The sequence below is a fragment of the Mustela putorius genome, unplaced genomic scaffold, assembly GCF_011764305.1.
Source record: "Mustela putorius furo isolate JIRA1106 unplaced genomic scaffold, ASM1176430v1.1 tig00000193_pilon_pilon_pilon, whole genome shotgun sequence".
In the NCBI taxonomy this organism is placed as follows: Eukaryota; Metazoa; Chordata; class Mammalia; order Carnivora; family Mustelidae; genus Mustela; species Mustela putorius.
This window is the reverse complement of record NW_025421309.1, coordinates 1,147,723-1,172,975: the sequence shown is the minus strand read 5'-3', so window position 1 is coordinate 1,172,975 and position 25,253 is coordinate 1,147,723. Positions and strand designations below refer to the sequence as shown.

Below are 25,253 nucleotides of genomic sequence, written 5' to 3'. Positions count from 1 at the left end.
AAGTGACTTCCTGAGTCATAAAACTAATGAGAAGCAAAGCCAGGACAGAGCCCAGGGCTGCCTGACTGTAGGGCATGTGTTTCTGACTAGCCTACCATACTGTTGATTACTCCATCTCCCATCTTATTAAAAAAAAAAAAAAAAATTCCAGTTTTTCAGAACTTGCTTACTCTGATGATTTTTGGAAGTTTATCTCACTTTCTGGAGTATTCTGTCATGGTGTCCTTCCTTGGACATCTAAACATCCTTCCTTGGATATCTAAACATCTTAAATATCTAATAAATACATTATTCAATACCAGTTCCTTTTTTAAATTTAATTTTGTTTCAAGTCTTTATTTAAATTCAAGTTAGCTAACATATAGTACAAATTCCTTTTTTAAATGGGCTATACCCATTATATAGAAACCACATCGAAGGACTTGCGTAAATTTTCCTGTGAATGGGATGGGTTGTCTTTTTGATGGAAGTCCATAAGGAAAGCTCTTTCAGTTTACTTTTCAGGAACATTTATTTCAAAGAGGGAGTTGTTACCAAATACTAAAAAGGCTGGTGGGTTTTGAGGTTGGTGCCAAGGTGGCACACAGCAAGACATGTTCTGTGTTCCAGGCTCACCTCACCCCACGTCCAATCACTGGAAATCTCAGCATCCTTTCCATGGAAGGCTGACGAGCAACATGGTCTGCAAACACTGTGAACACCAGGTAAATACAGTACCAGTGCTTGCTTGCTGTTTTCTGGAGAGGTTTTCTTTCAACTCAAGACTTGGGAAGCATCTGTAGAGTGTGGACTGATGTTGGTAGATGGCGTGTGTGGTCGCCTGGCTCTGCTTACTTCATGGATAGACCGCCTCCCTTTACTCAGTGCCCGCATGTCCTTTGACCCTCCTTGGCATCTTCTGCACTGAGAGGAGCAGACCTGAGTCTTGAGGTTGGGTCTACACTGACAGTAGACAACAGATTCTGTTGTTTGGTGGGGTTTGGGTTTTGTTTTGTTTTTTGACCTTTTTTTTTTTTTTTTTTTAAGATTTTATTTATTTATTTGCGAGAGAGAGAGAGAAAGCATGAGAGAGGGGAAGGTCAGAGGGAGAAGCAGACTCCCTGCGGAGCTGGGAGCCTGATGCGGGACTCAATCTTGGGACTCTGGGCTCCTGACCTGAGCCAAAGGCAGTGGCCCAACCAACTGAGCCACTCAGTGCCCTAATTTTGACATTTTAATGTAACTTTTTATTAGGAAAGTTTCCAACATAAATACAAAAATAGAGAATTGTGTAACTATCATCTCAATCAATTTTAGGATATCTTCAGCCTCCCTACCTCCCGGCAAAAGAACCCCCTGTACCCATTAGCAGTTACTCTCCATTTCCCCCACTCTTCTAGCCTTAGGCGACTACTAACCCACTTTCGGTCCCTGTAGTTGTGTATTCTGGATATTTCGTATGCATGCAATCATACAGTACTTGGTTCTTGACTAGCTTCTTTCACTCAGCATCATGACTTTCTTTCATTCCATTAACATGGTGAATTGCAGTGATTGTTTTTTCTAAGGTTAAACTAGCTTTGTGTTTCTGGAATGAACACTTTACTGTGAGTACTTTGTGTCTATGTCTCTGAGGACTATCAGTCTTACAGTTTTCTCGTCATGTCTTGTCAGGTTTTGTTACGGGGATCATACTACCCTCATAACGTGAGTGGGGAAGTGTTCCTTCCCCCATTTCCTGAAAGACTTTGGTTAAGATCGGTATTATTTCTTCCTTAAATTAAATCTTCCTTAAATCTGCTAGAATTATCCATTTCTTTTTCTTTTTTTAGTTTTATTTTTGCAGAATTTCGTATAAGACTTTGCTGTTAGGTACATAGACATTTACTAATGATGAGTTGACTCTCACTGTCTTGATAAAATGTCCCTTTTTCTCTCTGGTAAATATTTTATCTTTGTCCTGGAGTCTATTTTGTCTGATTAATTTCCATCTAAGTAGTGTTTCTTCCCTTTTTTGGTAATTTAATTAATTAATTTATTTGAGAGAGCGCGGGGTGGGGGTGGGAGTGGGCAGATGGAGAGGCACAGACAGTCTCTCCAGCAGACTCCGCTGAGCGTGGTGCCTGAGGCAGGGCTCAATCTCACAACCCCGAGGTCATGACCTGAAATGAAATCAAGAGTTAGGCGCCCCTAACTAGGGTTTTTATAGGATATCTCTTTCTGTTGTCTTACTTTTGATCCAACTTGGGCCTGCACTATCCTCCACCTAGATCTTCCCCTTCGTCTCCCTGCATGGTGAAACGGTAAGTCAGCGGTGACTTCGGCAGGGGCGCCCACATGCCTGCCTTGCTTTCTTCCAGCTCGTCACTTGAAAGCGCTGTTCTCTTGCCTTCTGGCCTCCAGCTTTTCGGACGCGTTCCCAGCATCATTCACATCGTCCTCCTTTACGTGACATCTCGGTTTTCTCTCTCTGCCAGCTTGTAAGATTTTCTCACTACTTTTGAGCTTCAGCAGTTTGTCCGCCCTGTGCCTAGGTATCATTTTCTTTGTATTTGTTTGGAATTTGCTGAATCTCATAATTCTGTACCTTTTATGGTTTTCACCAAATTTGCACATTTGGGGGGCCATTATTTTTTCCCAAAACGTTATGTGTACCCCATTCTCTCCTCATTGGTCCACTTGGTATTGTTTCACAACTCACTGAGGCTTGGTTCACTTATCTTCAACCTCTTTCCTACACATCCTTCAAATTGGGTAAGTCTGTGGACTTATCTTCAAGTTCATAGCCTCTGCTCTGTCTTCACTCTGCTTGTCCAGCAAACATTTCTTCCTTCCTTCCTTTCTTTCTTTCAAGATTTTACTGATTTATGAGAGAGGGAACATGAGAGCAAGCACCAGAAAGGCAGAGAGAATGGGAGAAGCAAACTCCCCACTGAGCAGGGAGCCCGATGCGGGGCTCGATCCCAGGACCCAGAGATCATGACCCAAACTGAAGGCAGAGGCTTAACCCACTGAGCCACCCAGGCGCCCCTCAGGGAACTATTCGTTTCAGTTATTTTTCTTAGTTGTTTAATATCCATTTGGTTCTTTATAGTTTCCATTTATCTGTTTCCATTTATCTAAGACTCTCCATTTGTCCTCCACCAGGACTAAATAACTCTTCCTTTGTGTCTTTGAGCTTACTTGTCACAATTCTCTTTTAAGGCCCTCATGTTAATTTCAGTATCCAGGTCATCCATGGGATTCTTCACCATGGGTCATATTTTCCTTTTTGCACTGTATGTCTAGTAATTTTTTTTTTTGCATATTTAACATTGTAGTAGAGACTTGGATTCCGTTATGTTTCTCTGAAAAATAATGAATTCTGTTCCGATGTGCAGTTGACTGGGCTGAGCTCAAAGCCAAACTGTTTTCCCCACGTCGGGCAGCAAAATCTCGGGGCAATTTTTCAGCTTCTCGCTTTAGTTTTTTGGCTAGACTCTGGGGGTTTCCCTGTGTGGGTGTGCACACTTGCGTGTCCGTGTCTTGGAACTGGGCAGGGTTTGTACATTGATCTGGGGCCTCATCCTCTCTGTGGCTGCCCTCTTTCTGGGATTTCCCCCAGCCTCTGTACCAGCCTGGGCTCTGTCTTCTGAGACCTCCATCCTGTGAGAATGCAGCTTTCTGCCACCTGATACTAAACAGCATAGGCTGGGGAGTTCCCTCAAGCAAAAAGTCACACAGTGCAAATCTCTCTGTAAAGTTCCTGTTTTCCCAGGACTTGGCAGTAGCTCTCCAGTCATCCGAATGCTTGTGTTTTGTTTTGGTCCAGAATTTCTATGCATTATCTCAATGGTAGCTAGTCTAGCTAAGCTACTTTGCCATCACCAAAAGCAGCAATTTTTACCCTGTTTTATCATCTGGATTTTTTGCAGTTAATAACATAATAGGTGTGTCTTTCTGTACACTCACATACTCCTACTGTGCTATTTGGAACAGAGCGTACTCTTCTGTGGATATGATGTAATTCATTTAATCATTCCCTAGAAATTTCAACTATTCACATTTTGCTGCTATAAATAATGCTGGGATGAACATCCTTACAGTTTTGTCCATGGTTATGGAGGATAAAATCCCTACATTACTGGTCAGGGATGTTCTCTTACCGTGATCTTATAAACTGGCCTTCGGTGTTACTGTACCACTTACATTGACAGGGTTGTTTGAAATAGAATTTGCTTCTAGGTAAGTACACTGTGTTTCATTATGTCAGCGTTGGGCATCAAAATACTAAACTGTTTCATAGGCATGTGTCTTCCCATCTCTAAAGCTCTGGTTTGAACGTGCGTCCTTTCTGGATTTTCTGCAATGTTTGTTTCAGAGTCCTGTTCGATTTGATACCTTCGACAGCCTTTCACTGAGTATCCCAGCTGCCACGTGGGTATGTACTGAGCGATGGTTTATTTGGGGTCCGTTTTGGAGACACTGAAATCTGAGCGGGCTTTGGGGCACTTTGTGTAGCCGATGTCCTGTGCGTTACTCAGGCACATGGTTGGCTGAACCTGTCTTGGTTGTCGTGTGTGGTACCATGGCCAATCTGCAGGGAGAAGAGAGTGAATGGTTTTTCTCCAGTTTCAGGAATTTCGGCTTTTTCTCCACACACACACACACACACACACGTATTAATCTCAAATTCAAAGATCTCTAAAACGCTGTGGGAGTCTATACATTTCTGCAGTGTTATATACGTCCTCATAGCCTTGAATCCACCCATAACAGCAAGTGTAGGAAGCTTTGAGAGCTCCACATATGCTCAGGGAACATCCAGTTGCATCTTTCAAGCTTTATTGCCCATATAAGCAAAAATAAAGCTCTGGGATCACATTGTCTTCTGTTAATAGTTACCTTGTAATTGAATGGTAATCGTGAATTTTCTTTTCTGATGCTTAAGGGGCATCCACTGACCCTGGACCACTGCCTTCACCACTTTATCTCCTCTGAATCGGTGCGGGACGTCGTATGTGACAATTGTACGCAGGTATGCCTCTAACGCCTGGTGTCTCCCCCGAGCTGGTCCGGATGTCCTGATGCAGTACCTCTCATGCTGCCGCTCTCCACTGGCCTGAGCTCTTCCAACTAGATCCAGGGGGGCTTTGCGGCCTCAGCTATGTAACTTGGCTGGGAAATCGGTAGCCTGTGGACCAGAGCTCTTTCCCAGATGAGTTTACTTCATCTGCAGAATGTTTAAATTTTTTTTTAAAGATTTATTTATTTATTTGACAGATCACAAGTAGGCAGAGAGGCAAGCAGAGAGAGAGGAGGTAGCAGGCTCCCTGCTGAGCAGAGAGCCCAATGCGGGGCTTGATCCCAGGACCCTGGGATCATGACCTGAGTCGAAGGCAGAGGCCTTAAACCACTGAGCCACCCAGGCACCCCCATCTGCAGAATGTTTAAAGAGAAACTGTGAGTGTGGTGCTCTGAGATGGGAGCACTCACCTGCCAGTTCTCATGGGCTTGACTCCCCTGAGTGTCCGCATGTCATCCTCTGAAGAAGAGGAACCATGGGGACCAGAACTTCTGAAGACACAGAACAAAATAGATGACGTGCCGCAGCAGAGTTCCTTGTCATGCCATCCTTTCTCTTGTTCCCACTGTCACTGTTACTTAACGGTAAAACAGTGAGAGCATCTCACAATTAACTGGGCATCCGAGCTCCTTTCGCAGGTCAAAGTCAGGTGCCAACTAAATACAGACCTAACACGGACCTGGTTGCAGCCCTCCACAGACATTTCGTTCCAAGGAATTCTGCAGAGCCATCTTTCTCTTATTTCAGATCGAAGCCAAAGGCACGTTGAATGGGGAGAAGGTGGAGCACCAGAGGACCACCTTTGTTAAACAACTGAAACTGGGCAAGGTGAGCCCACCCCGCACACCTTGTTGGCTCTGCCCTCAGGGACCCCCCCCACCATGTCCCACCTCCAACACGCGGCCCCCTCTGCTTTCTGTCCCTCTGCAGCTGCCCCAGTGTCTGTGCATCCACCTGCAGCGGCTGAGCTGGTCCAGCCATGGCACGCCCCTGAAGCGGCAAGAGCACGTGCAGTTCAACGAGTTCCTGATGATGGACATCTACAAGTATCACCTCCTTGGGCACAAACCCGGGCAGCCGAGCCCCAAGCCCAGTGAGGCCACGGGGCCTGCCCAGGACCTGCAGGACAGGCCGGTCGCCCCTGCCCCAGGTGTGTGCCCAAGGAGCCACCACTCGGAACTTCCGGCACAGGGAAGAGGAATCTGGCGTCACCACCTTCTGGGGCCCTTATGCCGCGAGGGGAGCTAGTCCAGCGGTTGCTTAAATTCCTTAGAACAGCAGGACTGGGGGTACAGGAGGGAAGAGCCCTAAAAAGAGGTTAAACGTACAAAGTAAAAAGGTATACGGTTTTAAAAACGGCATCATAGTTGACAAAATGTTGGAAGAAAAGCTTAAGATGGTTTTCTGACCTTTTGACTGAATGATAATTGGCCCCTAGCATTGCATCGAGCTCAACTGGCCAGGCAGGGTCTTGTCCTTTATGCAAATGTGGGGAGGAAAAGCTCTGGCTAAAGATCACACCTTCATTACTGAGCTCCTTACTGATCTCCCTCTACTTCCCTCCTCACTGGAGACTAATCGCTGAGTCGGGCCCCCGACGAGACTCGGCCCCCAGGGAGCAGGTCGCTCTTAACTGCCCTCAGTCTTGCTGAGGGGAAAATCGAGGCCCCGGGAGCTGAAAGGACTGGTGTAAGGACAAACATCAGTCCCCTGGGATCATGACCTGAGCCAAAGGCAGACACTTAACAACTGCCCAGGTGCCCCGGCCGCCGTTTTAAATCCAGGCCCGGCTCAACCTGGATCCCTCCTCTCCCAGCCGGGGCTCCGGGTCTGCTCATGGCCACAGCATGCTGGCCGTGGCTGCTGTACGGCCGACGGGGCCTGCTGGGTACTTACAGGCCCTTGACTGTGACTCAGGAAAAGAGAGGTCAAGATCTTCTTCACTATTTTATCTACACCCATCAACATTTATCAACATGGTTATATGTTAGTATTCTTCAGAAGCTGGAAATTAATAGAGAATGTTTAGGTAGTGGTTCTAACCAGGGAGTTCTGTTGCCCAGGAGACATGGGGCAGTGGCCAGTGGCATTTTTGGTTGTTACAACCAAGAGACGGGTGTTACTGGCATCTGGTGGGTAGAGGCCAGGGATGCCGGAAACATCCTCTGATGTGCAGGATAGCCCCGACAAGCAAGAGTTACTCAGCCAATGTGTCAGCAGTGTCAAGGTCGAGAAACCTTGGTTTAGGTTGAAATGCCAGTAAATTAGCTACAGCCTAACTGGCGGATCTTTAACAAACGGACAGGGAGCTTCAAGATTCACAAAGCTGTCAAAGTAAGCAGCAGACTAGAAGCTAGACCCACTTTTCCTACCCTGGATTAAGAATGTCAATGACAAAAAGGTAGGGGTGCCTGGGTGGCTCAGGCCGTTAAGCATCTGCCTCTGGCTCAGGTCATGATCTCAAGGGTCTTGGGATCAAGTCAGGCTTCTCGCTCAGCGGGAACTACAGTTCTCCCCCTCCCCTTTCCCCTGCTCACTTTGCTCTCTCTCTCAAATAAATAAAATCTAAAGAAAACAAAACAAAACACAAAAAAGTAGGAATCAACCTAACACAAAATGAACTGCTTGTTTTTTTTCTTTGCAGCATTGTTGGGGAGTTAAACTCAAGGTAGTGGAGGCTGTGTTGTGTTGTCCCACAGCTACTGCTGCTGTAATCACCTGGAGCCTTTTTCTCTTGCAGTTCTGAATCAGCCTGCGGGCCCCAAACCACAAATTTTTATGAATGGCGCCTGCTCCCCATCTTTATTGCCTCCCCTGCCAGCCCAGATGCCCTTCCCGCTCCCGGTGGTTCCTGACTACAGGTGAGCTGCTCTGGGGAGGCACAGTCTTCATTTCTTGTACCTGCTGGTTCTCTCGGTTTCCAGAATTAGCTTTGCAAAGAAACGGATGACAACATAGACCTTTGTTCTTTCATCTTAAGGTATAATCTCACTATTACACATTCCTGTTTATTTTTGTCCCAAATGGAAAGCACTTTAAAAATTAGAATTCTTGAAGTACGTAGAATTTAAATATGTATGTTCTGTGTATACATGTGGGAATGCACGTATAAAGTACAAAGGAGGGAATTTCAGATTTCTTGGGACACCTCCGAGACAGCAGTCAAACCTTTAAGGCCTTCTGTGTACACCTGCCACATTAATGGACGTCCACTGGTGGGGAAGACCGGTGTCTTCCCCATGCCAGGAAGCCCCCGTCTGCATTTTTTTAAAATTTTTTCAATTTATTTATTTTCAGAAAAACAGTATTCATTATTTTTTCACCACACCCAGTGCTCCATGCAATCTGTGCCCTCTATAATATCCACCACCTGGTACCCCGACCTCCCACCCCCCCCCCGCCACTTCAAACCCCTCAGATTGTTTTTCAGAGTCCGTAGTCTCTCATGATTCACCTCCCCTTCCAATTTACCCCAACTCCCTTCTCCTCTCCATCTCCCCATGTCCTCCATGATATTTGTTATGCTCCACAAATAAGTGAAACCATATAATTGACTCTCTCTGCTTGACTTATTTCACTCAGCATAATCTCTTCCAGTCCCGTCCATGTTGCTACAAAAGTTGGGTATTCATCCTTTCTGATGGAGGCAGAATACTCCATAGTGTATATGGATCCCATCTTCCTTAACCATTCGTCCGTTGAAGGGCATCTTGGTTCTTTCCATAGTTTGGCGACCGTGGCCATTGCTGTTATAAACATTGGGGTACAGATGGCCCTTCTGTATCTTTGGGATAAATACCCAGGAGTGCAATTGCAGGGTCATAGGGAAGTTCTATTTTTAATTTCTTGAGGAATCTCCACACTGTTCTCCAAAGAGGCTGCACCAACTTGCATTCCCACCAACAGTGTAAGAGGGTTCCCCTTTCTCTAACACATGTTGTTTCCTGTTTTGTTAATTTTGGCCATTCTAACTGGTGTAAGGGGATATCTCAATGTGGTTTTAATTTGAATCTCCCTGAGGGCTAATGATGATGAACATTTTTTCATGTGTCTGATAGCCATTTGTATGTCTTGATGGGAGAAGTGTCTGTTCATATCTTCTTCCCATTTTTTTGATATGTTTGCCTGTTTCGTGTGTGTTGAGTTTGAGGAGTTCATTATAGATCCTGGATATCAACCCCATCTGCATTTTAAGGGTTGTGTAGTATTCACTTGTACGAAGGTACCCTTGAAGCAGTCCCCCATCACTGAATATCTGGGATACTTTCAGTTTTGCCCAGGACCCTTTTTTGTGTGTCTGTAAACAGCTTGCCTGTGTTCCTCCCATTCAGCTCCTCCACATACCTCTTCCGGCTGATGGCAGTTGTGGTCCACCACGGAGACATGCACTCGGGACACTTTGTGACTTACCGACGGTCCCCGCCATCAGCCAAGAACCCTCTTTCAACCAGCAACCAGTGGCTGTGGATCTCTGATGACACGGTCCGCAAGGCCAGCCTACAGGAGGTCCTGTCCTCCAGCGCCTACCTGCTGTTCTACGAGCGTGTTCTTTCCAAGATGCAGCACCAGGGCCGGGAGTACAGGGCAGAAGAATGACTGCCCTACCTCAGAGCCGATGGCATTGTCCACGCCAGCCAGGAACCAGGCAAGATCTGACTGTGTGTGTGTGCGCAGATGGCCCCTGCCAGAGCCCTCCGCCTTCTGGGTGTTCTCAGAGCAGGCTCCATAAAGGAGCTGCTGGCCCCAGTTCAAACCAAATCCGGCCCCCTGAACAGCTTTGCAAGTGTGCACTGGGTGGTGTCCTCCCTGTGCTCCGACAGCATTCACTCTGTCTACAACGTCTTTTTACTCATCTGATACAGGTAATTAAATGAAACCCGGTTCCGGAAGCCACCTTTTTTTTATATTCGGCTATGTTAGGTGTTCTCAGAGGGGCAGTAACTTTCCCTAATCCTCCAGTCGGTTTCAGCATAGATCTTTTATTTTTAATAAGCAGGCCCATAAAAGGTTAAATTATTAAAGGCAACAATTTAGAAGAAAAAGTGCCTTTCCCTTTCGATTGCTTTTGTAGCACGTCCATTCTGGAAAATACACCTTGTCTGAGAGTCCTCGGAACAACTTTTGAAAAGCTCTGCTCCTTCCAAGTTTCTCTATGGAGAGCAACAGGACAGCTAAAAGATGCCTGAAGAACACCCACCTTCTCTTTTTGTGGGTCTTTTCTAATCTTTGGATTTTTTCTATGTCCTCAAAGTGCACCTGTCAAATCTGGCCCATCAGCTCTGAGCTGCTTGCTACTCGCTTCTGCTGTGAGCACACTGGCCGGAGGACGTGATGAGGGTCCGTCATCAGACTGAACAGTGGGCAGAGAGCTGTGTCTGTGCCAACCACTCTGGACAAAGCCTGTTTTTACACGAAGCCTCCCCGCACCGGCCAGATGGACAGTTATCTTGAATTCTGTTGCCCCTGCAGCGTTCCCAAGGTTTGCAGGTGCCACTGGGGGCCATGTGAGAGGACAGTCCTTGCCTGGGTTTGGGAGCTGGGGTGGGAAGGGCACGGACCACAGGGCTGCAGTCGGGCTTCCTTGTTTAGCAGAGGGAAGGCTTAATGCTCAGCGAGCATCCAAACCCCAGCCCTTTCCACAGAAGAAAAGAAAGTTATCAATTTGTAAAAAAACTATCCTTGCCGCTGATCATCTAGTATTGTCGTTTTGTTATAGGTCCATACTCTATATATTTACTGGCTCCCCACAGCCCAACACAAAGACTTTACTGAGCATTCCCGTCCCTCTTTGGAGAAGGCTCCTGGATACAGCCCAGCGCCACAGGGAGAGCGAGGACACGGCAATAGCTATGTTGTAGCTAGGCTTTTTATTTAATAACAAAACAAAATTCAAATGGACTCTTCAGAGTTAAGATTTGGAATCTGAGCTTTCTGAAAGGTCCCCCGAGGCAAGGCCGAGACCTGGCCTTCCTCCAGTGGGGGTGCGGGCTGGTAAGTGCTGCCAGCCCAGGCCCGGGTGTCCACTAAGGGCACCAGGGGCCCAGGGCATCACTATCTTGCCAGGCCCAGCATACACCCTAAAACTCACAACTGAACGACTGACTGAAGGTACTGTGGAAGGTTCTATGGGCCACAGACACCCGGAGAGAGGAGCCGTGTGAAGCATCCTTCCCGATTCCGTCGCAGGCCCTGGCTGGGATGTTGCTGTGAGCAGAGCTGTTTTTGCCCAAATCCGGGGAACAAACACCCAGTGACATGACCTTACATCGAACCGTGAAGCTGTAGCTCTCAGTTAACTGCTTTCCGGCCTCTGCTTCCTCTTTGAAACCTGCCGCTAAAGAGATGCAGAGCACAGAACGTTCAGCTGGAAGCAGATGGTGGGTCAGAGGCCAGGGTGTCCGTGTAAGTTCTCTGAGCAGGATGTAAAGCTGACGTCCTCGTTTTGTAAATTATTAGGCATTAAGTAGCAGCCGCAACATCACCTTTCTAGCTTTAAGTTATTTACAGAGCGGCTTCTCTTGGCACAAACCTAAGTTACACGAGTAGTTTATGCCATAACTGCTGATTTCTGTATTTGCTAAAGGTACCTTTTGTATCTGCTGTGTATTATAGTAATAAAAGAATCTTTTTGTTAGGAAAAAAGAAATCAACTGGTATTCTTTCATAACTGACCAATTTGCTACAACCATCCTCTCTGTATTCTGCATTGTTATGTAATAAGCCCCATGCTTGGATGAAGCCTTTCCTATGTTCCCTGCTGGGAAAAGAGATGCCATCTCCCTCTTGAAGTAGAAAGGGAAGGAGAAAAGAGAAGTACAAACCACCAACAAAGTTTTTACTTTTTAGCAGGCAGAATTTTGCGAAATGTCAGATTGACCCGTGGAACTAGAATCTTCTTTCGTATGGGGAGACTGTGGTACCAGTGAGTGTTGGTCGGGTGGTTCATCATGAGCAAACTCCCGTGCGCCAGCTGAAGCCGAACCACCTCTACCTTCCGGGTGGGCTTTTTCCCCCGGGAATCCTTATGCCGGAAGAAGAAGTCTCTGCAGGCCCCGAAGGAGACAGAGGCTATGGGGCTCCCAGGAGCCAGTTCTCGTTCATCGTCTCTGTGCTCCCCGATGTGGTCACGGCCGTCCTTGTACCTGCAGTGACAACACAGGCCCAGTTTACAAAACAGCCCTCTCCTAGAACACGCCAACAGGGCTGAATCCTCACTTTCCTATATATAGTGTGACAGGTGCCGCGAGCGGCCCCCGCTGTGGTTCTGCAGGGGCTAGAGGGCCTCCTCTGGGTCCGCAGATGAGCCAAGCCTGAAGCATTCCCACTCAATCTGCTCGTGTTCGATCATGTGCTTTAAAATGTAACTCACCAAAAGTAGCTGAAAGCTCATCTTGGGGTTTTCCCGGTTCATGTATGTAAACCTTTAAATGATTTCTCCCCACACTTAGAATAAAAATACCCTGAGTCCTTGCCAATTTGGCCCCTGCCCATCTCTGAGCTTATGATAGCCCTCTCTCCTTCCCCTCATTTGCTGCTCCAGCAGTCTCGGGGGGCTTTCTGCTCCATACACACTCCAAGCCCTCTCTGCTCTTCCTCAGGATGTCTGTGTGGCTTGTTCCCTCTCTCCATGTAGTCTACAGCTCCAACATCAGCACCTGATGGTTAGCAGAGGGAGCCCTCTGCTAACCACCTTCCCCTGAATTCAGGGTTGGAAAACAGGGCGGTTCTCTCCCCCAGTGGATGCTCAGCAGTGGTGGCTGTGATGGGGTTGGGTTGCTGCTGGCATCCAGCAGGTGGAAGCCGGGGAAGCTGCTCACATCCCACAAAGCACAGGACAGCCTGGACAACAGAATTATCTTGCCCAAAACGTCAGAACGTTGCTGGTGCGAAACCCTGCCCTCAAACCCAAAATCAGCCTGTTTAATTTTCTTCAAGACACTTAATAGCATCTGAAATGATCTTGTTCAGCGGATTGTTCACAAGAGAATCCCCTCTCAACTTCCCACTGAGGCCTGGGCTCCATAAGGACCTAACAGTAGATGCTGTCCTGGCCACATCCTTGCTGCACTAAGGTATCTGTTATACAAATGAAATATGGTGGGTCTTAACTCTAGGGAACAAACAGGGCTGCTGGAGGGGAGGGGGCCCAGGGGTCGGGTATGAAGGAGGGCACTTGATCTGATGAGCACTGGGTGTTCTACGCAACTGACTAATCACTGACCTCTACCTCTGAAACTAAGGTTGTACTCTGTGTGGGCTACCTGAATTTACATTTAAAAAAAAGGAATCTTAAACTCCTGCCCTCAGAAGACGCAGATTTATACAATTCAGTCCAGTACCCTAAAAAGAAAAAGGAAAAAAATCCCAGAATGTCACCTGTTGACAAGCACAAAGTTGAAGGTCTCTCCTGTCACCACAGAAACACGATCCCGGACATGCTCTAGAACTGGGATCCAGGGCTTTGGAGACAGAGTGAGGCCCGAGAACGTGTATGTCAGCCCTGCGTTGCCATAGGTGGCTTGCTTCCTGGGCACGCTGTGCCACTTCCCGAACACCTGGACCCTGGCCAGCACACCTGCGCAGATAAAACAGGGCAGCTCAGAAGAGGTGTGTGAGGAGCCCACATGCTTGCTCCCTGAAGATTCAAGATCGAGTGGGAACTGAAAAAGGAGTAATATTTCACTTTTTGACCGAAGACAAAAATCACTGTGGCTTGCCCAAAATGTTCATGGAAGACCGTGATCTTGTCCTACACAGAGAAACATGCTCTCGTCCAATTTTTTTTTTTTTAAACAACATGCCTTAATTGTCTTAACTCCAGGAGAAACTAATTAATAAGAGGCTGAAATGAAGTCAGGCTACACACTAGGGTGATTCTGCCAACCATGGGGACTAAGGGTGTGGGGTCCCCAAGAGATGGAGCTAACACAGTGAAGGCTGCAGGTTGGGAGGGGTCTTCTGTGGGCTTTTTCTTTTTAAAAGATTTTATTTGACAGAGCGATCATAAGTAGGCAGAGAGGCAGGCAGAGAGAGAGAGAGGGAAGCAGGCTCCCCTCTCTGCAGAGAGCCCCATGCAGGGCTGGATTCCAGGACCCTGAGACCATGACCTGAGACAAAGGCAGAGGCTTAACCCCCTGAGCCACCCAGGTACCCCTCCCATGCCCTTTTTCTCTGCCTCCACGTGCTTTGCCACCTTTCAGGAGTTCTCCATGTGTGTTCCTGGACCAATAGGACCAACAGCATCAGCAGCACCTTGGAACAACTACTAGACTGGTGGGGAGGGGTCAGGTGATCCCAGTTCTCAGAAGCAACAAGGTCTCCCCTTCCCCACCCTGGCCTCGAGCGGAGGTGGGAGTGTTGGTGGTGATGCCAAGAACCCTCCTGTGGGGGAATTACCTGGTTATATGCTGTCTCTCTTACTAGACCAGCGGCACTTTACAGTCACCTGGAGGCTTTCTAAAAACACTGGTGCCGAGGCTGTACACCCCTTCCCCCACCACCCAGCTACTCTGATTCAGCTGGTCTCGCATAAAACCCAGCATCTTTTTGGTTTGTTTTTGTTTTTTTTTTAACTTTCCCAGCTGATTCTAATGACAGCCAGGTGGCAAATCATTCTCAAGTCTGTCAGCTCCTGGTAGGCAGGCAATCTTTTCTCCAGTTTGTATGCCAAGTGCCCAACATGGTGCCTGGAGCAGAGATGCCCAGAGAGTATGTGTTGAATCAGTTAATGAAGTCACCAGCAATTAATGGCTCCTGAGTTCGGATTTCTCCAAACACAAAGCACTAGTTTTTTTTCAAAACAAGTCTTCAACACGCACACCCTGCAAGTCCTCGGCTTACCTGTAAAATATTCCACTTCTTGCTCCAGCTCCTGGAAAATCTTATCTGCTTCGGTTTTGCCAAACAGGACTGTGTAATCACAACTCAGGCCCTCCGCTCGGATGTGCCGCCAGCTGGGGCCCGCTGAGTGGCCTGCATTCGTCGGGGTTTCTGTCCTGGACCTTTTCCTGCTGCTCTCCTTGTCTCCTCTCAGCCCTGCTGGGCCTTCTCTGCGCTCCTCTGGCTCCCTCTTTCCCAAAAGACCCCCTAATGCCCCCTTCACCAGGAATCTGTCCATTCTATCTCCACAAAGCAAAGATCTGGGAGCCAGTGGCAGGGCGGAGAGAGATGGGCCAGACTCTGGCCCAGATGCTTTAAAAGTTTGGCTTGTTGGCCAAATGGTCCTACAGAATTTTCCTCGGTGTTTTCAAGTTCCCACTTTTAACACCATGTCCTAGAAAGGAAGCAGAGTATGTTGAAGTCTGAAGGGGCCCTCAGGATGTCCTGGGTCCCCCCCACCCCTGGCTATGCATCACAATCACCCCGCAGGCTTGCAAAACCCCAAATGTGTGCATTCCATCCCGAAGCACCTGACCTCTTCAAGAAAGCCCAGCCTGGCACGCCTGGAGAAGGGAAGGAGGGTTGCCCAAAGTCACCCAGAGGAGATTCCCGGTCTCCTTTTCGCTCACTACCGACCGGCCTCCCACGCCAGTATCCTCTTAGGGAAGTACAGGGATCTTCAAATGGCCAGGACTCAGAATCTGAACGCAAAACAGTTACACGTGGTCATACGCACATCAAACTCCGGTAGAAAATAAGAACTGTGACGACGTTCTCGGCGGGGTGGGGGGCCCTGACACCCAAGACAGGAGCAGCGCCGCCCCGGGCCCCTGCAAACTCCAGAGGCGGGGCCCGCGGGAAAAAGATAACACCGGGGCCGGAAAGTCACTTCCGGGTAGATTTCCGGGGCCCTCTGGGAAATGTAGGCACTTGGGCGGAAGCCGTGTGAGGAGCTGCTCCCTAACGCCACCTGTTGGCTTCCTGGACGCGCTGCAGGCCCTGAGGGTTTTCTGCCCAGCTGCTCGGTGGTGGTTTGGGGGCTGTTGTTCCCTGTCGCCTCCCCCTGGGGATTCGGTGGGCGTCCAGACTGGGAGGTGGGCCGCCTGGTGGGAGCATGACCCCATGGCTTCCGCATTCGTCTCCACCACTCTGGCTGTGTGTTTCCTGCAGGTCCCTTGTAGCTTCACCGGCACCGTGAGGGCTATGAAACCTCCGCCGCGAAAGCCCTGTGAGGATGAGATGGCAGGACTCACGAGGAATGCTTCTGAGTTCCAAATAAATGTCGGGTTCTGTCATCGCTCCTCATTTTTGATGATTCTGTCTCCTCCAGTGCAATGAAAGCTCCGTGGGATTTGGGACCTGTGTTTTGCATCTTCTTAGTGCACAGTTCCACAGATTTTGGTCAAAGTACTGAGTTGTGTGACCACCACCACAATCAAGATCCACAACGGTTGTCACCCCACAAAATTCTCCCAAGCCTCTTGGTTAGAAACTCGCCCTTGTCCGATGCCACAGCCCCCCCACTGCCCCGCCCCTGGCAACCAGCAGTTTCCAGTCCTTATACTTCTGTCTTTTCCAGAATTAAAAAAAAAAGATTTTATTTATTTGAGAGAGCACAAGCAGGGGGAGCAGCAGGCAGAGGGAGAGGGAGAAGCAGACTCCCCGCTGATAGGAAGCCGATGTGGGGCTGAGGTCATGACCTGAGCCCAAGGCAGACACAACCGGAGTCACCCAGGTGCCTCTTTTCTAGAATTTATGAATAAAATCAGATAGCCTTTGGTGTCTGGCCATTCATTCAGCTTAATGCTTTTAGGATGTACCATTGTTTCGGTTGTTTCTTTTATGACTCGGTAGCACTGTGTGGTTTGGATACCCTAGGATTTGTTTACCTGATCACCCCACCTCAGCTGAGGGGCCTTTGAGTTGTTTCTAGCTCAGTGCAATTACAAATGAAGTCACTGTATCCATTCTAGTATAAGCTTTTCTGAATGCAGATTTTAATTGCACTTGGGTGAACACCTAGGAGTGGGATTGCAGGGGCATATGTTAAGTGTTGTGTTTCACTTTGTACCCAAACTGAATGTATTTAAAAATGGCCGGAAGGGTACAGGATTTTGAGGTTTTTCTTGTTTGTTTGTTTTAAATAGGAATATATATAAGTTTCTTTCTTTTTTTTTTTTAAGATTTTATTTATTTATTTGACAGAGAGAGATCACAAGTAGGCAGAGAGAGGAGGAAACAGGCTCCCTGCTGAGCAGAGAGCCCAATGCAGAACTCAATCCCAGGGCCATGAGATCATGACCTGAGCCAAAGGCAGAGGTTTAACTCACTGAGCCACACAGGTGCCCTGTTTTGAGTTATGAGCTTCTCCCCTGACACGCCAGGCTCCTTGCCCTAGGCACAGGAACATGACAGGGGGATAAAGTCCCTGTGATGTCATTTTTTGGAATATAGATGAGGTTAGTTGGGGTCCTGAGCCAAGAGCCAAGAGCCAAGAAAGAATTCCTTAGACATGTTGGGTGCAAAATAATAGTTTTGTTAATGATGAAGTTCTAGAACCTAGATGAGGTTCGGTGGGCTGAGGTCCGGAGCCGATGACCAAGAAAGAATTCTTGAGACATCTTTGGTGCAAAATGGTGGTTTATTAAAGCACGGGACCCGTGGGCAGGAAGAGCTGCTGCCCAGGGCTGTGAGGGATGGCAGGTTATGTACCCTGCAGTTGGGGGAAGGTGAGGGGAAGGAAGGTTTCAATGGAGTTTTCATATGCTAAAGAGGGTCTACAAGGTGCCAGAAGACCAAGGTTGTCTTTTAGCAAACCATTAACATCAAGATAGTTGGGAGATTCCCATCTTGCAGGATTGTGATCTCTGCAAGTCAACTATTTGCTTATTGTTCATGGCAGTCAGGGCTGCATCATTACCGAGGGGGAGTGGATGGCGAGGGGTGTGCAAAGCGCCAGCTTTTGCTTTGTCTTCAGCCAGCATCGTGCTCCCTCATCATTCCCCCCTGAACAATTTTGACCCTTAAATCTTTAAGGTGGTTGAAGGTGGAAGGTCTCATCTTCTGTAACTTCTTTCTGCTGAATAGGGGCATAGAGCTGTCCCTACCTACTTGGATCAACATTGATCAGTGGAGGAACATATTATATAGGGGAGTTACGAAAGGCTGACAGTGAAGTGTCTCTGCGCGTGGTCAGGATCATCTGTCGCTGTGAAGTCATTGCAGCAATGGAGTCTGGGCACCAAGTATAGAAACATTGAACAAAGCAACACATTAAGATTAATAAGGCGGTAAGAATGAGAATCCCAAGAAAGAGATTTTTAAATTGTTGGCCAAAGTCCTCCTCCAAAACAGAAAATAACCATTCACTGAGAGATAGAAGGATCTTGTAGAGCCTTAATCTGGGCATTTGTATCTTATTAGTCCTGTGACATTTTTGTGATAGTCTGGGATGTACACACAACATTCTGTTTTGATAATTGCACATGTGCCACCCTGTGCTGCTGTCAGGACATCTAAGGCCATCCTATTTTCTGGACTGCCTTGCGTATCTGTGAGACTTCAGTATTAAGTAGGGAGATGCTATTCAGTGAATCACTGAGTGCCTTTATAGTATATTTACTAAGGGCTTCTACATGCCACATGACATCCTCTAGTCCCACAGATGGAACAAAAATGGATGCAAAGTGATCATACCATTTAAAAACAGATCGTGTCCATCTTTGCTTTAAATTGGGGAGATTAGCTGGAGTGGTGATGGTTTTAGTCATGTGCCCAAGAATCCAGGCAAATCCTAAAGTACAGTGACTTATCCACCCTGGAGGAAGCCAGAGCCAAAGGTTAGTTCCACATATCCAGTGGGTTCCGTTTGGAGCAGATCATTTAATGCCAGGTTGCCTTACCCAATCAGTAGCAAACCAGTCAGTGGCTTGGAGTACTATTACTTGGGAACACATTTCTAATGATAGCCATCCTAGATGTCCTGTGTTATTTGCCCAAGTATCATACGTATGATTTCTTTGTTCCCAGCATAAAACTGCTTTTGAGGGGCGCCTGGGTGGCTCAGTGGGTTAAAGCCTCTGCCTTCGGCTCAGGTCATGATCCCAGGACCCTGGGATCGAGCCCCACATTGGGCTCTCTGCTCAGCGGGGAGCCTGCTTCCTCCTCTCTCTCTGCCTGCCTCTCTGCCTGCTTGTGATCTCTGTCTGTCAAATAAATAAATAAAATCTTTAAACAAACAAACAAACAAACAAACAAAAACTGCCTTTTGACTGAGCTGTCCAATAGTGGGTGTGAGCCACAAATATGTATCCCAGATTTGATATACACCATCCTTAGTATAGCGATAAGGAGGGTTTTGGAACTTAGGCCCATATTTGATTGGGGAGTTATGGATTGACAGCAATCCCCTTTCCTTCCAAATAGCTCCATGGTGTAGTACCAGAAAGGCATATTTGGAGTCAGTGTTAATGTTTATTTTTGGGCTTTGGCAATTGCAAAGTGCTAGTTGAGCACTAAGGCATACCTAGCTTTTCTTATTCTTTCTATGAAAACTACTGTCATCAGTAAACCAACTTTCATTCATATTTTTAACAGGGGCATCTTAAATCTGGCCATATAGAATAAGCAAGATCAGTAACCTCTGAACATTTTTGCTCTACAGAGAAAGAAGTACAGTGGTCAGGTTCAGGCATACAGGTAACTAGGTTTAAAGTTCGACAAATTTCAAGTATTATTTCTGGCATATCTGTTAGTGTAGCCCAGTATTTAATAAGTTGGCCTCCATCATCCATTGGTGGCCTTTGGCTTCTAAGACAAATCTGGACCTGATGTGAAGTCATTACAGTCAGGAGCTGTCCCATAGTGAGCTTTGAGGCTCTTTTTAGGAGGAGGGCTGTTCTATGCTTAGCTAAAGCATCTGTTTGCAATTGCACCTCAACAGAGGTGGCTTCTAGGATAAATATGACTAAGGGATGAAACCATTAAGTAGCCCTTTGAGTGGTACAGCCTTAATATCCTGAATACAGAGGATCACTGGCAAGTGGGAGAAAACTTGTCAAGAGATAAAGGCAGTCCCCATGCATCATCCAATCCTATCCTAAAGAAAGTGGGGTCATCCATTATCTCCACAAGTCCATAGTTAATCCTATGGAGAGCGGTATGCTGGCTTTTAGGCAATTTCATTATTCCAGCCACACACAAGGTGATAGTTAAGTTATACAATTGTAGGGGAATCAATCCCATTTTCCAGTTGTTTAATCATGTGCCATGGGGTTCTGCTAATATCCCCACAAAATAATAAGATCGACTAAAGAAGCTGTTGTGCAACTTCTCTGAAGTTTACCTCAAATTGTTTAGTTTAGGTAGATAAACATTTAAAGACAATCAAATCTAGAATTTAACATCTATAAAGGTGTGTTACTAAAACATAATTTTTCTCTCTAAAATAACCCGCATTTCCAGAGATAGCCAAATCAGGACTAATTCACTTGAGAAACAAGTCCAGTTTTAACAAACTTGGCCTGTTATTTACATAAGTTCAGCAAGAACAGTGAGTGTGATCATATAGATCTTTTAGAATCTGCTTTGCTGGAACTTCTTATAAGGAATCTCTAGGTTGAACTTTTAGTAACGTCTCCGGGCCAGAAGCCAAGCCACGTCCTTGCCATCAGGCATGCCTGCAATACCTGTCGATTTGGGCAAATGCCTCTTCCTGAGGTTCCCAAAGTATCCTGACAGGAAGTGACATTCTTTACTCACCTGGTGAGGCTGCTGGGAACTCTGTAAGCAAAGTATCAGGCCAACAGTTCCAAAGGGCTGTATGGCTCCAGGTTTCATAAAGTCAACCTTAGTTCCTTAAAGCTGTCTGGTCATATTTGAGTCTATGCATGTCTTTCTCAAATATGACAATTCCAGGGAAAGCCTTGGTAAAATAACCAGTTTCCAATGCGCCTGTTGCAAGGAGAACAGATTCTTACTGAACTTATGCAAATCACTGATTGCCAAGGAAGAAAGAATACTTACTGAGACCTTTTGGTTTTTAGAGGGTTCAGAAAGAGAGAAAAGTTGAATGCCTTGATTCGTTTACAAATGAGCACTTTTAAATCTCTAAAAGTTAGGAGAAAGTATCCCTAGTTTGGAAGAGCAAACATTAGAGAGAACCAGCAATGTTTAAAGTAAGACAAAACATTAAGCGACACAACACTATAATCTTTTAGTTCATTTAGTCCCATGTTACTAAATCTGGTGAATGCAGCTTTAGTTAGTTCTGGAAATTCTTACCCATTTTAGTTTTAGGATCTTAAAGTATATCAAATATCTGTATTTGTCCTGAAAGTCCTTTATATGTATCTCCTTGATAAAACTCATTTTACAAGAGAATTAAAATAATTATAAATGACAAAAACTCAGAATGGATATGGTTAGAGCTGATGAGAGTTTACAATTTAGCTGGCAAGGAAATCAGGTTGTTTCTTTGACACATAACATTTCCATAATTACAAAATCAAGCGATGATCTCTCAAAACCTTAAAACCTTAGGAAATGCATAATCTCGGGGTGCCTGGGTGGCTCAGTGAGTTAAGCCACTGCCTTCGGCTCAGGTCATGATCTCAGAGTCCTGGGATCGAGTCCCGCATCCGGGCTCTCTGCTGGGCAGGGAGCCTGCTTCCTCCTCTCTCTGTGCCTGCCTCTCTGCCTGCTTGTCATCTCTCTCTGTCAAATAAATAAATAAAATCTTAAAAAAAAAAAAGAAATGCATAATCTCTAGAATAGTTATAGCATTTTCCCAAATGTAACCCAAGGTTTATCATTGGTTCAGTAGTACTTCATGAGCAACTTCGCATACCAAGGAAAAGCCTGAGTTAAAGAGATTTACAACTTAAATCTTGTCAACATTTGCAAAAATCTTAGAAAATTTTAAAGCACATGCCTAAATATAATTAGGGATGTTAAACACCTGGTAAAACAAAACAAAGAAACTGGATTTTCTGGGTAGGCAAAGAGAAAACCATTTACATTTTCTTAACTGCAGATCAATTGATCTAAGAAAACTTTGTCCTTTTGAACAGAGACAATTTCAGTCTTATACCAATGTACCTTAAAAACCCGCTCATTTCAATCTTAGTCCATCTTGACCATAGCTAAAATTCCTTTTCTGAAGATTTCCCTTCACAAACCTTCTACAACTTTCCTTTGCATTCAGGTTTTGTCCCAAAGCCATTTCCTTCCAAACAACCATCTCATTTAGGACAAAATTACCTTCTCTTACCCTCAACAAAATGTATTGCTATTCCTTAAATCTTTCTTACGTATCAGCTACTTTTCCACAGAGTTCCTTCCTTTATTTCCATCAGTCTTAGTTAGACTAAGCATAAGTTTATACTCTTAGGAACACCTTAATCTCTAGTTAAGACTAAGCATTAACCAGTTGTGAACTGTTACAACAGAATTCTTTAGATGACAAAATTTATGGAACAGTTATTTACCAACAGATTTAAATACTCTTAGTTTCTTTGCAGTTAAGAAGTCAAAAGCACAAACCTACATCCAGTAATTAACGACTTAGCATTTTATCCTGTTCGGTTAAGACTTAGATGTCCATAATTTAATTCCATTTTTCATCCAACCAAAACTTTAAATTTTCAGGTTACCGAACTTAAGGGCCTACTTAGCCAGAGCGAGCCATTTCGTTGTTTATGCAGTAAACTTAGATTGAACCTGCCCCTTCCCCCCAAGAGAAAAGCGCTTAAAGACAAAGCTGGTGAAATACAGCTGGCTGGTGAAACACAGCCAAATAGCCCCAATAACGGAGCACAGATACCAGGACAGGTCAGGCTGACCAGAGATAACGGAGTCCAACTGGGACGTGTCCAGCCAGATGGGAACGTCCAATCAAGGGAAAGCACACGCATTACCTCCCTACCCGCCTAGGATGAGCCAGGCCAGCTGGAGATGTCCAATCAAGGGAAAGCGCACGTATTACCTGCCAAGGAGTGTGAGCCCCACCTTTTGGGCTCCGGACAAATTCTAGCCAAGGTCATAGGCTGAATTAGATGACTATCATGGGGAAGACTGTAATTCAATCGGCCACCTGTGTGTGGCCAGGCTCAACCACATGGCCTTTACTCTATAAAAGTTAGTCCGTGAGACTGGGAGGGGTCTCCTCTTTGCAAGAGCCGGCCCTGGCCGGTCAGTTTGATTCTCAATGCTTGGCGTGAAATAAAGCTTTGCTTGACCTTCGCTTTGTATCAGTCTCGTCCTTTTATCCATGGACCCTTTCACCAAAGACTTTGAAAGTTACTTCAGCAATTACCCATCAAAACTTTGAGACAGACAATTAACTATCAGTTTAGTCATTTCGACAATTAACCATCAGTTTAGTCATTTCTTTGCTAACAAATTTTAACAAATAACACGAGGTTATTCGACCTTCAGTAAACTTAGAAGTTTCACATTTACTGCTGATAACATAAAAGACATGTCTATCTTAATTAAACCAACAAACTTAACTTAGTTCCAATACTGATTTACATTTCACCTGGGCCCACTCCACTTTGAAAGTTTACCTGGGGGTGTTATGTCCAGGGGCTGCTCTTCGTGCTCCTGGACAGTGAAGACAGAAGGAGCCGTGGTGCATGATCTAGAGGCTAGTCATGCAGGCTGCACACACGCTGGTACAGAAACAGGAGAAGGGTGAAACAGAAGAAACAAAGTGCTGCCAGGAGGCAGAGAAAGGATTCCCAGTTTTGGAGCTCATAAGCCCCAACAAAGGAGCAGATTCCATGCTTTCCCACCAGCAAGGGGGGAGGGGTTAAGCAGTCCAAGTCAGGCCAGATTAGACAGGGAAACTTCCCTGAAACAAAGGGAGTTTCGGCAGCTGCTTGGGAATATTTTTATGGTCTCTGTCTCCAGTTAGACTAACCCCAGTTGGCTCCAGTCAGAGTCAACTCTGAAGGGAAGTGAGTGAGGGAGAAGCCCCCACATCTATTAGGAGAAACAGAGAAATAAAGTCAGAGTCCCTTTTGCTATGGATGGCCCAGCAACCTGGGTTTACTAGAAGTCCGACAAACGTAATTACCATCCAGTATGTCAAGATTAAGTTTACTACCTGACTCATTTGGGCAAACACATTCTGCAAAGCCCCTTAGTCTGGGGTCCTGGTGTAGAGCAATGAAGGTATCCTAGGTCCATTTGCCCGGTTTTCTGCAGAGATCCAACTGATAGATCCCACTGATGCCATGCAGTGTTAAAGGAGCTCAGTCCTTTCCTAAATTTTGCAATCCAAATTATTTCCAGTGGGGTAAAAGGCACCCCAAGGTAGAGTCCTTGGGAACTAAAGAAGCCTACAGGCCATGCTTCCAGAAAAGTAAAGAAGGTCCATTACCAAATCCCCGGACTCCTGGGTGGCATCCCACGCAGGGTAGGTCAGAGGTTCCCAAGTGTCAAAAGCGACCGGAGGTGTCCCTCAAGATATTGATCACCATCCTGCCTTCCCAGGGAAGGCATTCCTGCCCTAAAGGCCCTGGAGGGGTGCTGGCGTCCCTCCACTTCCCCATCGCATCCTAGGCTGCTGATGGATGCCTTGGTGAATGGACCAAAATACTTGTGCCATGCCATCGTCTGTCCTGAGGACTGCATACTGTTTTGCCATTTTAACCCATGGAAATACTAGGGAAGTTTGACAAGGGGAAATTACCCAATTTCATAGCTTTAAGTAGTCTGTATTAGACATGGACAAGACACAGTAAAGACTGAAATCCATCATGGTCTATGCGACATTCCAACACATGTGGTCCTTGCAAGCCAACTTCCTAGGAAACGGTCCCCAGTTGCGTTTTAATTCAATCGGGTACTGGTTTCGCCCGGCTCCCAGCGGAGGTCTCTCGGCCAAAAGTGGCTAGACCAGGGATGTGGAGGGGATCACATTAGATCAATCAGGAGGAAACCTCACACGGGAATCTTAAGATTGGCAGCCATCCTGGTGACTTAGGAGGCTGTCCCGTGCCCAAGAGAGACAACTTTATGTAAGAACAGGAATAAAGAGAGGCCATCAAGTTTCTGGGTCTTATTGCCATTCCGGCCAGGGTACTAACAGCCAAAACGCAGACGCTCTCCTCCCCGTAGAGTAGCCACAGGCTAGAGGATTACAGCCTGAGCAACTGACATGCAAGTGTTCCAATAAGAAATAAGACTCCTTGAAAAGCCCTGGAATGAGAGTAAAGGAAAAGGAGAGGGAGTACTCACCAATTTTGCACCGAAACTCAGAGTCCAAATGTAAAGACTCACAGCCCCACGTTCGGGCTCCATGTGATGAAGTTCTAGAACCTAG

The 25,253-nt window shown here is 46.3% G+C and overlaps 2 protein-coding genes across 7 annotated transcripts in view; one reads left to right on the top strand and one right to left on the bottom strand.

The window, feature by feature from the left end:
* The window catches only part of USP30 (ubiquitin specific peptidase 30), a 28,155-nt gene extending 17,236 nt beyond the window's left edge, over window positions 1-10,919 (top strand). For 3 of the 4 annotated variants that reach the window (XM_013049260.2, XM_004779094.3, XM_004779093.3), the window contains 7 exons: window positions 610-704; window positions 4,340-4,399; window positions 4,910-4,996; window positions 5,792-5,872; window positions 5,975-6,194; window positions 7,785-7,905; window positions 9,376-9,933. In XM_013049260.2, the coding sequence (XP_012904714.1) occupies window positions 610-704; window positions 4,340-4,399; window positions 4,910-4,996; window positions 5,792-5,872; window positions 5,975-6,194; window positions 7,785-7,905; window positions 9,376-9,640 (929 nt within the window). In that variant the 3' untranslated portion in view covers window positions 9,641-9,933. Of the gene's footprint in view, window positions 1-609; window positions 705-4,339; window positions 4,400-4,909; window positions 4,997-5,791; window positions 5,873-5,974; window positions 6,195-7,784; window positions 7,906-9,375; window positions 9,934-10,295 lie in introns of those variants that run through there. The other variant, XR_201262.3, reaches the window with a different exon arrangement.
* A 939-nt stretch (window positions 10,920-11,858) lies between these two features.
* ALKBH2 (alkB homolog 2, alpha-ketoglutarate dependent dioxygenase) lies at window positions 11,859-23,600 on the bottom strand. 3 transcript variants are annotated; one of them, XM_045076730.1, is made up of 4 exons: window positions 23,491-23,600; window positions 14,885-15,317; window positions 13,421-13,619; window positions 11,859-12,186 (listed from the first exon to the last, which is right to left on the bottom strand). In XM_045076730.1, exons 2-4 carry the CDS (start codon window positions 15,159-15,161, stop codon window positions 11,880-11,882), a joined length of 783 nt encoding a protein of 260 aa, XP_044932665.1. In that variant the 5' UTR covers window positions 15,162-15,317; window positions 23,491-23,600; the 3' UTR covers window positions 11,859-11,879. The 3 variants fall into 3 exon arrangements, with proteins under 3 accessions (XP_044932665.1, XP_004779157.1, XP_004779156.1); XM_004779100.3 differs by lacking the exon at window positions 23,491-23,600 and adding an exon at window positions 15,660-15,809; XM_004779099.3 differs by lacking the exon at window positions 23,491-23,600 and adding an exon at window positions 15,459-15,807.
* Between the last annotated feature and the right edge of the window lie 1,653 nt (window positions 23,601-25,253).